The 14,224-nt window shown below is 37.9% G+C and overlaps 1 protein-coding gene across 6 annotated transcripts in view; it reads left to right on the top strand.

Annotated features, from left to right (window-relative positions):
- LOC111865167 (neuropathy target esterase sws) overlaps positions 1 to 14,224 on the top strand; it is a 74,925-nt gene that overhangs the window by 56,822 nt on the left and 3,879 nt on the right. For 2 of the 6 annotated variants that reach the window (XM_023852952.2, XM_023852951.2), the window contains exons 22-27: positions 2,058 to 2,174; positions 3,754 to 3,870; positions 6,764 to 6,975; positions 8,640 to 8,729; positions 10,439 to 10,619; positions 12,160 to 12,242. In XM_023852952.2, the coding sequence (XP_023708720.1) occupies positions 2,058 to 2,174; positions 3,754 to 3,870; positions 6,764 to 6,975; positions 8,640 to 8,729; positions 10,439 to 10,619; positions 12,160 to 12,242 (800 nt within the window). The remainder of the gene's footprint in view (positions 1 to 2,057; positions 2,175 to 3,753; positions 3,871 to 6,763; positions 6,976 to 8,639; positions 8,730 to 10,438; positions 10,620 to 12,159; positions 12,243 to 14,224) is intronic. The other 4 variants (XM_023852957.2, XM_023852955.2, XM_023852956.2 and 1 more) reach the window with 2 other exon arrangements.

Below are 14,224 nucleotides of genomic sequence, written 5' to 3'. Positions count from 1 at the left end.
TTTGGCTTTCCCACCAATATCCTATACACATTCCTTGTCTCCCCCATTCGTGCTACATGACCTGCCCACCTCATCCTCCTTGACTTGATCATTCTAATTATACTTGGAGAAGAGTACAAGTTAAAGTTCCTCATTATGCAGTTTTCTCCAACCTCCTGTCACTTCATCCCTCTTTGGTCCAAGTATTCTCCTCAACACCCTGTTCTCAAACACCCTCAGTCTATGTTAATGTCAGAGACCAAGTTTCACACCCATACAGAACCACGGGCAAAATTATAGTTTTGTATATTCTAATTTTTATGTTTTTGGACAGCAGATAGGAAGACAAAAGGTTCTGGACTGAATGGTAGCACGCATTACCCGAGTTCAATCGCCTCTTAATTTCCTCCTGAATCAGGTTTTGATCTGTTATCATTGTTCCCAAATATCTGAAGTGTGCCACATTTTCAAAACATCTGTTTCCTATCTTTATGTCAGGATTTTGCCCTGCATTTTGGTGACAAGACAGTAACATATACTTAGTTTTCTCTGTGTTGACTTCTAGATCAACCTCTTAACTTGCATCATTTAAAGTTTGTGTGTTTTTCTTTATGGTATCTACATTATCACCCAGTAGATTCACATCATCAGCGTAGACCAACAGCTGATGTGTCCCGTTTAATTTCAGTCCCACGTGGTTTCCCTGGACCTTCCTAATTGCATATTCTAGGGCAAAGTTGAAAAGGAGTGGCGATAAAGCATCTTCTTGTTTTAGACCAATCTGGATAGGAAATTTATCAGACAAATGTTTGCCTACACTGACTTTACAATACATTTTGTTTAAACACATTTTAATCAACATAACTAGTTTCATGGGTATCCCAAACTCTATTAGAATGTTGTACAATACTTCCCCCCTAACTGAATCGTAGGCTTTTTTGAAGTCTGTTAATAGCTGACACACTACAGTAATACAGTTATTAATATTAAATACAAAACCATAATGTATGTTAGTCTTAACAATCTAAACATAGGTAAAAATTATACATTACCAGAGTTCTTGTGTGCATTGTTAGGTTACACTTTATAAGGGTGTATTCACTATCAAAAACAAAACCAAGTTGTAAAATGTGGATCCATATCAAAGTAACTCAATTTAAGAACTTAGTTTGATATTTTTGTGACTCCCTGAAAGAAATGTTGATATTGTGACGTGGATGGTGCAACGCTCGGTAAACACCCCCCCCCTTCAGCTGTGACATAACAGCATAGGAGCAACTGCTGCTGCTATGGTAACAGGCCAGTCAACACTCTGTCCTCCTTCCCCGTTGTGACGTAACAGCACTTCCCACAGTGACATAACAGGGGAAACCATGGTTACTACGCAGCAATAAACAACTCTCGGCAGTGTTCCCCTGCAACACCTGTAAAAATGACGTTACGCAACAGTCGTAGCTATCACGTAACCGTTTTCTGTGTTGTCATTGCAGAAGCTACATAACGAGGAGTATTTGTCAGTGTAATTAGAGTTACTAGAGTAGTGAGTAACCAGTCAGTTGCAGTCTAGCATTTGCCGGAGTGAATGGAAGCAGAAGACGTAATTGTGATACTGCAGATGGCAGTAATTGTGAAACTGTGAATTGTATAAATGTAAGAGCGAATGTGCAATAAATTTGCTATATCCAATATGGCGCGAAGTTATTTGTCGCATGACACATACCCAACACGTGACAATATGTTAGTATCTGTTTATGTCTTGTGCAGATATCATTGTTGTGTAGAAACCCCATTACACTATTATTGTTAAAAGTTGTCTCTTTTCATTTTTCTTATTCTGTCTTAGTAAGGTACCTGTACAGATTTTCAGATTTTGATCTCTGGTAAATGCAGATGTATTGCTCAGATATAATATTTTAAAATCATTAATTTTCATCATACATTTTGAATCATTTTGGACATTCTGTGTTGGTATGTATTTTATCTTATAGAAGAGCTTCAGAACCATGGATTGGCCGTGATGATACTTCACCATCGTAGTTTGTAGTTCTCAGGTCTCGTAATGTCTACATCTCTTACAGGATCATTATGGCGATATATACGGGCCTCAATGTCACTTTCGGGCTACATGCCACCCTTGTGTGATCCTACTGATGGACATCTTTTGTTGGATGGTGGATATGTCAACAATCTCCCAGGTAAACCAATCACAAGCCATTATACTATTTTACTGCGTGTTTAGACTGCTTTGGTTCGCTGGTATATGAAAGATATTAATATTGTGTGAACAGTGCTGTATGTTGTTTGAGATCAGTTCCAACTGCTTCCTTCCTCTGTTTTTAGCCTCAGTTGTTTTGTTGCTGTCTGTGCATCACTTTAATATGCCTGATATCATGTTCTTTTATCTGCTAATAACTGATACATTCTATGTTTATTTTAGATTGTATTTCAGTTATCATCTTAACTGATTAATTTTTCTTGCTGTCTTTTAACTGTGACATCGTTGTGTATTTTATGGGACTTTTTTGTGTTGCATTAGATTTAAAACATGTGGATCCTGTAAAACTTTGTATACCATAAGGCGCATAATTTAAAATACCGTGTCTTCTCACGTGTATTGTACATGAAATTGACTATATATACTGTCATTGATAGTCTTGTATTATGGTTTTCTTCTTCCTTTTCTGTTTTAATGTTCTACTTTAGCTAACTCTTGTGTGCATCCCCCAACTTCACTGTCTGTATTTGTGGGTTTCAGAGTTGGATTGGCTTTTTCATTTATTTTGGAGATGAATGTAGGAGTTTGTAGAGAATGCTGGTTAGGTAGTGGTTCATATGAAATACTGATGTGTCTTTGTGGGTGTGGAGGGTCTTGGTGCTGTGTGAAGGTTGTATACAGTCAGGATATTGCACTTGTAAGGGGAGAACATCCCTTCACATATTCATCACCATAATCACTGGTTGAAATTTATTTTAGACAGTAGAGCAGTCTACGTGGTAGTCATTAAGTTCGTGGAATGTGGTATTATCGCATCATATTACAAGGTATTCACATACACTTATGCAGATCCACATCGGCCCTCAAAATAGTTGCCGTTGGCCGCTATGCAAGTCTGCCAACGTTGATATAGCTGTCAAAAACATTGCTGAAACATATTACAATTACATATTACAATGTAATTCATGGCAGCAATTTTATGTGAAAACTCAGACATCTGCTACTCGAGCTCAGATTTGCAACTCTCCTGCTTGTATTCTCATTTGCCATTGGAAGCTTTGAACATGCAAAACCTAAATAAACAAATTTAATTTAACAACCAAAATGCTAGAGATATGCCTTGCTGTGAAGACTGGAAAACACATGTCATGGCACCAATGTTTAACCTGATGCTTGTCCTTGTGAAGACAAGCATCTGAGAATCAAAACAGCACATACAAAACTATGTTCAAAACCAAGAAACAGTATATGGTCTTTCTTTCAAAGTAGATGTACTAGGAACTGAATCCTCAGTTACTGCCACTTTTTGCAGGGATAGTCTTCTTCATTTAGGAAGTCTTACTCTCCCCTTGCATGTGTCTTGCCCTAGTGAAAAAATAACTCTGCTGTGTATTATTTGGTTTTTGTGTTTAGAATGAATCTGTTTGCATGTCTGCTTTTCAGTTTTCAACTAATAATTCTTACCAGGCAAGAACCAGTTCCTTCTCCTATCTAATTCTTAATCACCTGGCTTTCTGTATCCCTCCTATTGTTGCTTTGATTTAAGAGTGTCTCTGCAGGTTCGTTGTGGCGTTACGTGCGCTCCAGCATGACAATAGCAGGGATATTTCCACCCTTCTGTGATCCTAGGGATGGACACTTACTCGTTGATGGTTGCTATGTCAACAATGTGCCAGGTAAATGGACTTTGAAAGTAAAGGAATGCAGGAATTTTTCTGCAATTAAACTGCTGTTTTCTGCTGTGTTTGTAAAATTTCATCGTTGGATCACCAAGCATTTTCTATGAGTATTTATATGTTTTCTCTGAAATCATTACGTGTTCCAGTATTTTGTGGATGTGTGTGCGTGTGCATATAACTCAAAATATTTTCATTATTCATCCAAAAAAAATGATTACATGTTCAAATCTGAAAGGAGGTAATAAATGAATTTAGACCCACTAAAGCAAGAGATGACTAAGGTAAGTGATAATCTTTGTTCTGTAAACTCAGAAATTCATAAGACAATAGTTATTGTCAATTATTAATAATGGAAGAAGCTTTAAATGTGGTTAGCTAGTTTATGCACAATATATAACACGTGTTTTTTCTCCATATATATAATATGTGATGAAGATGTAAAAAGAAACTGCTTGTTTATTTGACTTTATTTGACTTAGGAAAGAAGGTGGCTTTTATAATTACCATCCTGTGTGTATGTGTGTTACATGTTCTTGTGATATCTGTTAGTCCATTTTCCCCTATAACCTGATATTCTTTTTTAAGATGCCATCTGAAATGTTCAGTGTAATGTTGAAACACCTGCAGCACATGACAGCTAAACAATGAAATCTGAGAGCTGTAAAATAGAAACATGGTGATGTTGCAAAACTTTTGGGCTATACCTGACTAATATGGCATGGTCAGAATGTGTACTTCAGAAATATTCTTCTTAAAATATATAAAATAACATCATCACTTTGAACATGTATTTACAGTTGCAGGCAATCACAGCCCAGTAGGATTTGCAAAGCTGGTCAAGAAATGTTGTTCCTTTAATGAATTACCCTGTTCACAAGTGGCCACCCTTGCACTTCTCCTGAACCAGATGAATTGTGTCTACACCATTACACCATAGTTTTCTTAGAACTAACATAATATTCCTCCCATCTAAGCCTAGTTCTCACAAGTGTCCTCTCCTTCCTTAGGGTTTCCAACGAAAATTCTATATGCCTTATCTTGACCATGCTACGTGTCCCACCTGGCTTATCTGTGATTTGATGACCCTAACATTCCTTGGTAAAAAAAAAAAAAAAAAAGTAAAAGGTAAAGCTATCCCTGTAACAGACAGTGAAGGCCCATAGGGTTGTGAAATGTTAAGGCTTCCACATTTTCTCTAGACATTCGGTTCTCAGACGGTGGTAAGATTGTCAGCCTTACATGCCAGCTGCCCTTTACACACCAGGAAGATTCCTGGTATTCATTTCTGTGAGAGGCTGAATTTACCCAAGGCCATAGTGCAGCTAGAAGGATTAGATTAATTGAAAAAAATCCACCTCATTGGGACTCAGACCTGCAAACTTCCAGCTTGTAGCATAGTGCCTCAACCAACTACACTGCTGTGTGCCCCTAACAGTGTCTGGTGAAGAATACAAACTGTGAAGCTCTTCATTATGCATTTTTTTACCATCTGTTAGGTAACTAATAAGCCTTAATTAGCATATCTGTGAAACTGGGCTCATCCTTTGTAACACCTGGACACAGTCAGTGGTGCTGTAAAGAACTGATGTAATGCTATCAGGTATGAACCCAAGACATGTGTACTTCCAGTCTTCTATAGTCTTCAGATGTGTAAGACACTTATGAACTTGTTATTTTTTCCAGTCATGAGCACAGAAGGAGTTTGCATTTCATCTGTGCATTACCATGCTTGTAAACATAACATTGCTAAATCACAAAAAGGGACAACCTCATGTCCTCCCACATTCACATATACAGAGATTTTGCATGCCATATGCCATGCTTTCACTTTGAAGAATATGTTTTATAAGGAAGCAAGATAAAAAAATTGCCCTGAAATTGAGTGATGGCAGTCTTTTCCCAATTTGCACACACAATGAAGTTCATGGATAAAATTTTGTGCCATATTGTATAACAATGAAACAGCAGGATCATGTTTAGTTCAGTATAGGTTTTTCATTTTTTGTGCACACGCATGTTCATAGTTTTTATACTGTGAAATTAGCACATGAATTTTGTCTGAAAATATTACCATATCAAAAGCCACTTTCTGTTGAACTCACCACAGAAGAAGAGAGCACTGTTTATTTTTCGGTGTTTATCAGCCAGGCTGCATATTTACGGACTCCATAAAATATTGACCCCTAGTTATCCATGGTGTAAATGTGAACAGTGGAATATTGATTTGATCAGCAGTTTTGTGTATTTCTCCACTTGACTAACATTCACCACAATATAATGCCTGAAGGTTGTAAATTTCATGTAAGTTGTACAATAAAATTTCCAGAACACTGCATCTGGAGCCTCTATATACTTAAAACAATGGCAATGTTTGAAATTTCATACTTATTCGAGTTGATAACTTGAAGAGAGATATGCATAGGGAGTATTCTTGTCTTGTACCTGTGGCTGATATAACATGGTGTGCTGAATTTTTATGGTTGTAATTAAATGTTCAGTTACTGGAAGTATGGCTGAATATGATGTTAGTAAGGCTTTGTAAGACAAAGAAGTTTGAATTATTTTGCCAATAGAAGACACAGATCAAAAGTGTTATTTGTTGGTAGCTAGAACAAGCAAGGAGACCGTTACAGTGGTGGGAAAGTGGCACAGACAGTTGGGAAATTATGTAAAATAAAACTTATTTCTGATCTGTTCATTAGGAACCACTTAGACATGGAGACTTTTAAACAGGACACAAATTAATTAAGAGCATGGGAAAATGTTGGGGTCAAAATTAATGTTTACAAATGCACAAGCTTCCATGCAATTTTTGTTTCCAGTATATATAAATGAATAGTGTATTTTCCAACCTGAATTGGTAGTGAAATGTAGTTAATTCTTCCAACAGCGGATGTGATGCGAAGTCATGGGGCAAAACATATTCTTGCAATTGATGTTGGCTCCCAGGATGACACAGATCTCACCAACTATGGTGACTGTCTGTCAGGCTGGTGGTTGTTATGGAAGCGCTGGAATCCATTTGCATCACCAGTTAAAGTACCCAATCTGCCTGATATTCAATCTCGACTTGCATATGTATCCTGTGTTCGTCAGCTGGAGGTGAGTAGAAGGGAAAACATTTAATTTTTAGTATATTGATGATCCATTTATTAATCGATATATATTTGATTTCATATGCATATAACTGAACCACATGATGAATGAAGTAAACACTGGACAGACTTGTAGCATTTCGTATCAGATAGAGACAAGTGACTAGGGTATTATAAAGCAGACATTGGAACTTACATGTTTAGCACTCTTGTGTCCCATAAATCAGTAGGCTGGTTGAAGGGAGAAATAAATAAAGAATGACAAGAGGAAGAGAGAAAAAACAAGTCCTTTCTTTATGCCACCCCCACAATTTTGTTTTCCACATATGGTGAGATTTTATTGCTTATGTATGTATGCAAAGGGATCCCTGTTTTATGGTAAAGAAGTAAACATATGTGACAGACTCCCAGAAGGGCCCCCACATGTTGTTTTGACATATACCTTACCACTTAACAATGACCATAACAAAATGAGATGAACCTAAAAACTTCTAGTTTTAAGCTAATTTGGAATCAGTCTTAAAATTAAAGCATAATTTGGAAATTTAAGATAAAGATTATATTAATATTAATCTGAACCATATATTTAATTTTAATTTTTAAGCTTAATTTTAAAGAAACTATGTATTCATTAAATTATGTTTGAACAGAGGGTGTGTTCGCAAGAAGAAATGGTAAAATATTAAGAAAACAATTCAGTGAATAGGATACATTTCTGTAGATTCGCCTGATTATGATCCTGTAAGGGTCGAAGCATGTAGCGACACCTTTACCAAATGAAGGAATGCTGGTATATTAGTATCAATTTGTTCGCTGATATAATTGTTGTGTAGATGGTCCCATAAAACGCTGTTAAAAATTTAGTTTTATTCACCCAGTTTTACTGCTGCACCCTCCATATGACATCCTGTTTAAGGCCTCCCCCATATATATTAATATATTTATAGATCTGTGTCAGCTTCAGAGGTAACATAAATTAGTTTCAAATGAAAAATGGAAGGAGGAGCCATACCATAGCTTGGACTTTTCTCCATGGAGGCCTGGGTTCAGTCTGGTTGCCTTCATGTGAGATTTATGATGGAGCAGGTTTTTCTTAGAGTTTCTTTGATTTGTCCCTGCTAATCGTTACTCTGTCTGCTCCATAGTCAGTTATCACCACCTCCTGAGGTGTGTGATAGCCCTGATGAAGCAGCTCATCCTTGGCACCTGGTATTGAAATTTTGTGGTATTAATTTCATTTGCTGATATACAAGAATGTTATAAATGCTAAAACCACATGATGCTTCATGTACCCATTGTTCAGAAAAATACTCCCTCCTATGAGGTAAAGGCAAAAAAGATAAAGTTGTCCCTGTGCTTAATTAATTAAGCAGTATGCCATGAAGGCATATGTGGAATTGGATGTATAGATCCACATTGTCTTGACTTTGGCACTAGTTGGAGGTGAGTGGTCAGCTTCACGCCCCGGCCGCTTTACCCCCGGGAAAGAGCTCAAGGTACTCATTGTATATGAGGTTGGGTAGACCCCAGAACCAGTCTGAACAACATGGAGAAGTGAAAATTCTTGACCCTATCGGGACTCGAACTCTGACCTCTCGGTCGTCGAGCCCATATCCAGTTGCTATAGCCTAGTACAACAGGGATTTGGAGTACTTCTTTTTTTCCCCACAGGAAGTGAAGAATAGTGATTACTGTGAATATATCAGGCCACCAATTGACAAATACAAGACTCTGCAATTCGGAAGTTTTGATGAAATCAAGGTATGTTTCTGTATAAGGAATAGTAACTGCTGTTTTATATTTTACTAAAGCAGATTGTTCATATTGCCATCATCTGCCAAGCATGCATCGAGTTAGAATTTATTTTACAGTATGGATGTGCTCTGTGCAATTTGCAGGTTCTTAATTTAGCCTAACAAACACAAACTCTGTAATAAAATGTCCTTGTTAGCCATTACAAAAAGCATGCAGTTATCTAATTTTTCAAATTATTGATCAGACACTTTTCAGGCTATTTGTGTGTTTATGGGATTCATTCAACCCAGTTGTGTGCATGTATGGCATGAACTGTTTATACACCTAATGGTCCCAGAATTAGATTTTAATTTTTTCATTATCCAGATGTATATATAAAGAATTGTCACTGTTGTATCCACTTACCATTAAACTTCAGATAAATTATACCTGTTATGTTACACAACCCTGATTTAGTTTCTGTAAATACTTGTATATCTTCTGTTTACATTTTTATGAAGCAATAGTGTTATATAACTGAACATACTGATAGGCAGATTGCATAGTTGTAGTACTTCACTTCCTATTCCATGGCCTGTAGTCTGCAAGCGACCTATACCGACTGAGTGATCGCTGCTTGTCGGCGAAGTTAGTGCCAACTTGTGGATAGAGGGTGTCATGTGGTCAGCGCAACAGATCCCCAAGGCTGTTAATTTCTGTTTTCTAGAACGAAGCCACTGTTTCCTTGAAATAGCTCCTCAGTTATCCTCACAAGGCTGAATGGACCCCGTTCCAGACCCACTACTTCTCAGAAAATCTGGTAGTGCCAAGAATCGAACCTGGGACCTCTGCTCTGTAGCCAGGAACTCTGACCACCATGCCACAGAGGCGGTCCTTCACTATTGAGATTACTGTCATGGGAGACCAGCAAAGAAGCTACACAAGACACTTACCATGTGGGGATCCTATGACAGGAAGATAAAGGTTAATGTTCTCATTATCTAGTTCAAAATGTGTCCATAGCGTGTGACTTTTAGTTCTTGCATAAGAAATAGCAAGTGGGTGTGACTTCCTGAATTGCTGGGAACAATGAATTGTGTTAACTGTGACCTCAGTTCTAAATTTTTTGAAGGTCTAGAAGCAGAGAAAAGGGTTACCAGTATATCCAAATTGTATAGGCACTCCTTGGTGAAAGAGCACCAGATATTTTGTTCACATGTAGCATGAAGTCTGGAATAGAGGGGAGAACAGTAATGATAGTGGCTGTGATTAATAAAAAAAATAATAAGCACTTGAAGAATACCAGCTTCTGGGATGTGACGCCTTGTAGATCACATGTAAACCAATGTTTTGGAGGAATGTATCTCCTCCATCTTCAGGGTAGACAAATCCGTGAGTGAGAAACCAATGTGATCAGGTGGCTGCAAACTGCTCACGCTGGTTCCTTGCGGATTTTTCTACCCTGAAGATGGAGGCAATACATTCCTCCAAAATGTCGGTTCACACAAGATATACATGGTGCCACATCCCAGAAGAGGGTATTCTTCATAGTCACTCCCGTAAAAACCTCAAATCTTGCATGATAAGAACTTCCTTGCTAGATGACAGAATTTCCAGTATTCCCTCCATGTTTTCCCTGGAAGTGTGAAATAACAGTGAGCTTCTTTTTAGAAAGTCGAGGCAGTCTTGATTTGTTTTTAGCTATTCCTAAACAGAGGCTTTTTCGTTTCATGTAGGAGGTTGGGTATAACCATGGGAAGACGTACTTTGCTGGACTATTGAAGGCAGGTTTGCTGCCTATTTTTAAACCAGAACAGGGAAAGGCAAGTCATCCACATGAGTCATCATGCTATACATTCACTGATCTGGCACAGATGGTATGCAAGGTGGCTCATAATCAGTACATTGATGAGTCAGGTGAGTGTAGGGATATTGGAAATACATTTGTATGAATTACATTAATTTTAATATAAATCCAGTCACATAACTGTTATTCATAATATAGAGAAAGGGAAATTGAAAAATGCAATTATTGTGAAGTTCCAAGAATTTAATTTTAAGAAGACATCAGCCTACTGGAAGTATCTCCAGTTTAGAGTGTTTGGTAGTGGCAGTTGTTGTTATTGGTAAATGAGACCAACTTCTCTTTTGTCTCAGTTTATTTGAATGCTGCTTACTAAAGAGCATGTAATCAATCATCTGAATTTTCAGATCATAAACTGACATTTATGTCATATATGGTTTCAAATTTTCAACCAAATTAAGAACTTCTAACTTGTATTCACTAAGCGAAAGAAAGTTTATTTGTATCCCAAATCCAACTCATCATTTGTGTATCACATCCACTGTCTTCCAGGTGTTCACATTGCAAGAGATTTTCCCACCAATATTCTGTGCACATTTATTGTTTCTCCTCTCTGACTTACAGGGACAGTACCTTGTATCTTCTTGACTTGTCTGCTGTAGATAGGAAATGGGTAAACAAAAGCTGCAACTCTCATGATATTTATAGTCACTAACTTACATACATTAGAATTTCACACAATGTGTAGTATAGTTGTCCCTATTTCATTATCACAAATAGCACCAGGCGTTTTAAGAGTAAACGTCCTTAGCAACAAATGGATGAATTTTGGATTAATCTTCTAAATTCATGTGTCATCTTTAAGAAAAGTATTATACCTTTAGAGGAGGCACACAGTAGCGTAGTTGGTTGAGGCACTATGCTACAAGCCAGAAGGTCGTGGGTTCAAGTCCTGATGAGGTCATTGAATTTTTTTCAGTTGACGTAATCCTTCTGGCCGCAATATGGCCCTGGGGTCGACTCAGCCTCTAACAAAAATGAGTACCAGGAATTAATTATGAAATTTTCCTGGGGAGTAAAGCACGGCTGGCACATAAGGCTGACAACCTTACCGCCATCTTTGAGCTGATTGTCTAGATAATGTGGGACCCTCAATGTTTCACAACCCTATGGGCCTTCACCGCCTGTTACAGGGATAGCTTTATTTTTTTTTTATTTTTTTTTCCTTGTACCTATAGAGTCAATGGTATTTAGAGAAGGACTGACTACAAGTATACAGGGGCTGACTGTTGTCATACATGTAGTTAATAGAAAAACTTGTAGAACCTGACAGGGGGAAGATAAAAATGATGTGATGGTAGTTATTGTTGTGCCCCATTACAAGCTGCTGTCAACATAATAATCATCACAATGTTATCAAGTTAGTGCTACATCTCTTCCAGAAATTTGGTTTCTTATTCCTTTGGAAACTAGAGAACCCAGTCCTAGATCTGCTTCATTCACTATAGTCATATTTCTCTTTGTACACAGGTTTGTTTGAAAAATTCATTTGTTTAGATGGAAATAACAAATGATAATGCTTTACATTTTAAGAGTGGAAAAGATTAAAAATTAAATGTTGCTAGTGTATATTGAATTCCCTTTTTTCGTCAGATTCAGAGGAAGAGTATGAAGCTGATGAAGAGGATGCTCAGGAAGTGGGATATGCTTCAGAGCCAGCTGTGGGACTCTCTGATGTGAGTATCATATTTTCTTAAGTACAGCTTCAGAAATATGCCGCAGATGTCCCTGACCTTAACATCTGACTTTTTTAAACACTGTCTATAAAAATGATGTTATGAAGAAAACTGCATAGCTATGAATGAGTGGATATTGTTAATTGGTCATTAGATTTAAGTTGTACTGTTGGTGCCCTGGTCTTGTTCTGTTTCTGGGTGGATGCTGTGGGTGTATCTGTGACATGTATAGATCACTTCCGTCCATGATGTGAGATTTATAGTGAACTAATCTTTAGTAAGGCATGTTTTATGAAAGAGAATATTTTCTTATTTCCATTCATTTTATCTCACCTTAGAATGACAAAAGCAAAACAACCCTGGCAGTTGATACAAGTAACTAAAACTAAGTAATTCCACAGGGCAGAGTCATTCTTGAGGACAAGATCTAAAAGATTGTGATGATGGTATGTCGATACAGTTGAGTATCAGGGGTGGGCCATAAAACTGGCCCTAACACTGCGACTTTCAGTGATCTATTGTGCTTTGTTAATACACTTACTGAGTTTTTGGACATTATCCAGCATCCTATTTTTTATTTAAACATGGCATGTCAGAAGACTGGAGTCTGTCTCCATCATGAAGTAAAAGCCTGCTCAGTTGGGCCCAAGTAGTAGAGCCAGTCCCTGTCTCTGAGGGACTAGCTGACTAGCTCTATCAATTGGGCCAAATCGTGTAGGCTTTTACTTGAGGATGGAGACAGAATCCAGTCTCTGAAATGGTTTTAAATAAAAAAACAGGAGAGTGGATAATGTCCAAAAATTGATAATGGGACCTTCTTCAGGAGTTAATTACATAGGTGGTTAAGAAGTACATATGGAATCTGATCTGATTACCATGTATGACTTCTACTTGTTGCCTTTGTAATTTTGTTATGCCACGTATGATGGTATACACATGGAAGGTTGAAGGCCACGTGCAAATCGCTGTCTGATATGCACCTTGGAAAATTTCCAATGGTGTGGAAAACCTTGTTTTATATATGCTGAAATTTTAAGAGGTAGGTGTCTGCTCATAATTCTCATGCAGGGCAAGCATAAGTCATTACTGATCTGATCAGTGCCATATGGAGGGCTAGTTTAATGTTGGTGCTTAAACACTCACTTTTGAATAGGGAGTAGATTCTAATAAATGTTCTGAAGGGCTTGGCTTCGGTCACTTCTTTAAGCAGTCTCCATGTAATCCTCTTATCAAAGAATGCACCGAGATATTTTACATGATTGACGAAGAGGATATCCATCCATTCAGTGTAAGATGAGCCTCGGGGAACCTAAATCTATGAGAAAAGTTTATGGTCTGAGTTTTATCTTCATTGATTTTTATGTACCAGCACTCACATCACGTCTCAAGCACTGAGACCTCGCTGCAGTTTTCTGAGAACATAACCCTCTTTGCATATACGAAGGGGGACCCAAAAATAACCAGAACCGACCTGTTGCGCGCGCATGCTTTGTAGTTACGAGTTGTGCTGCTAGGTGGTGTTAGCTGGGGGTCTCCCGTGACTGTTAGTGAGCTGGTGTCAGTCTGAGTTAAGTGGTTTGTCTGTGGTGCTCTGTTGTGTGTGTTCCTGTTTCAACCCTTTGGCGATTAGTGAGATGGCCGACCAGAAGGAACAAAGAGTGTGCGTGAAATTTTGCTTTCCGTTTTCGTCGCACACACTCTCGTAATTTCGTAACACATCCAGGTAAAAATGTTGGTTCACTGTTTGTCCTGGTGGAACGAACTCTTTGTGGACAATGCCATTCACATCAAAAAAACAAATCAACATTGTTTTCACATTGGATCGCACTTGACGCGCTTTCTTCGGTCATGGTGAAGTTGGAGTTTTCCACTGGCTTGATGATTGCTTTGATTCTGGATCGTACCCGTAGCACCAAGACTCATCGCCAGTCACAATTCTTTTAAGAAATTCTGGATCGTTCTGCACTTCACTCTTCAAGTCG

The sequence above is a fragment of the Cryptotermes secundus genome, unplaced genomic scaffold, assembly GCF_002891405.2.
Source record: "Cryptotermes secundus unplaced genomic scaffold, Csec_1.0 scaffold178, whole genome shotgun sequence".
NCBI classification, from domain to species: domain Eukaryota; kingdom Metazoa; phylum Arthropoda; class Insecta; order Blattodea; family Kalotermitidae; genus Cryptotermes; species Cryptotermes secundus.
This window is presented reverse-complemented; position numbering and strand designations above follow the sequence as displayed.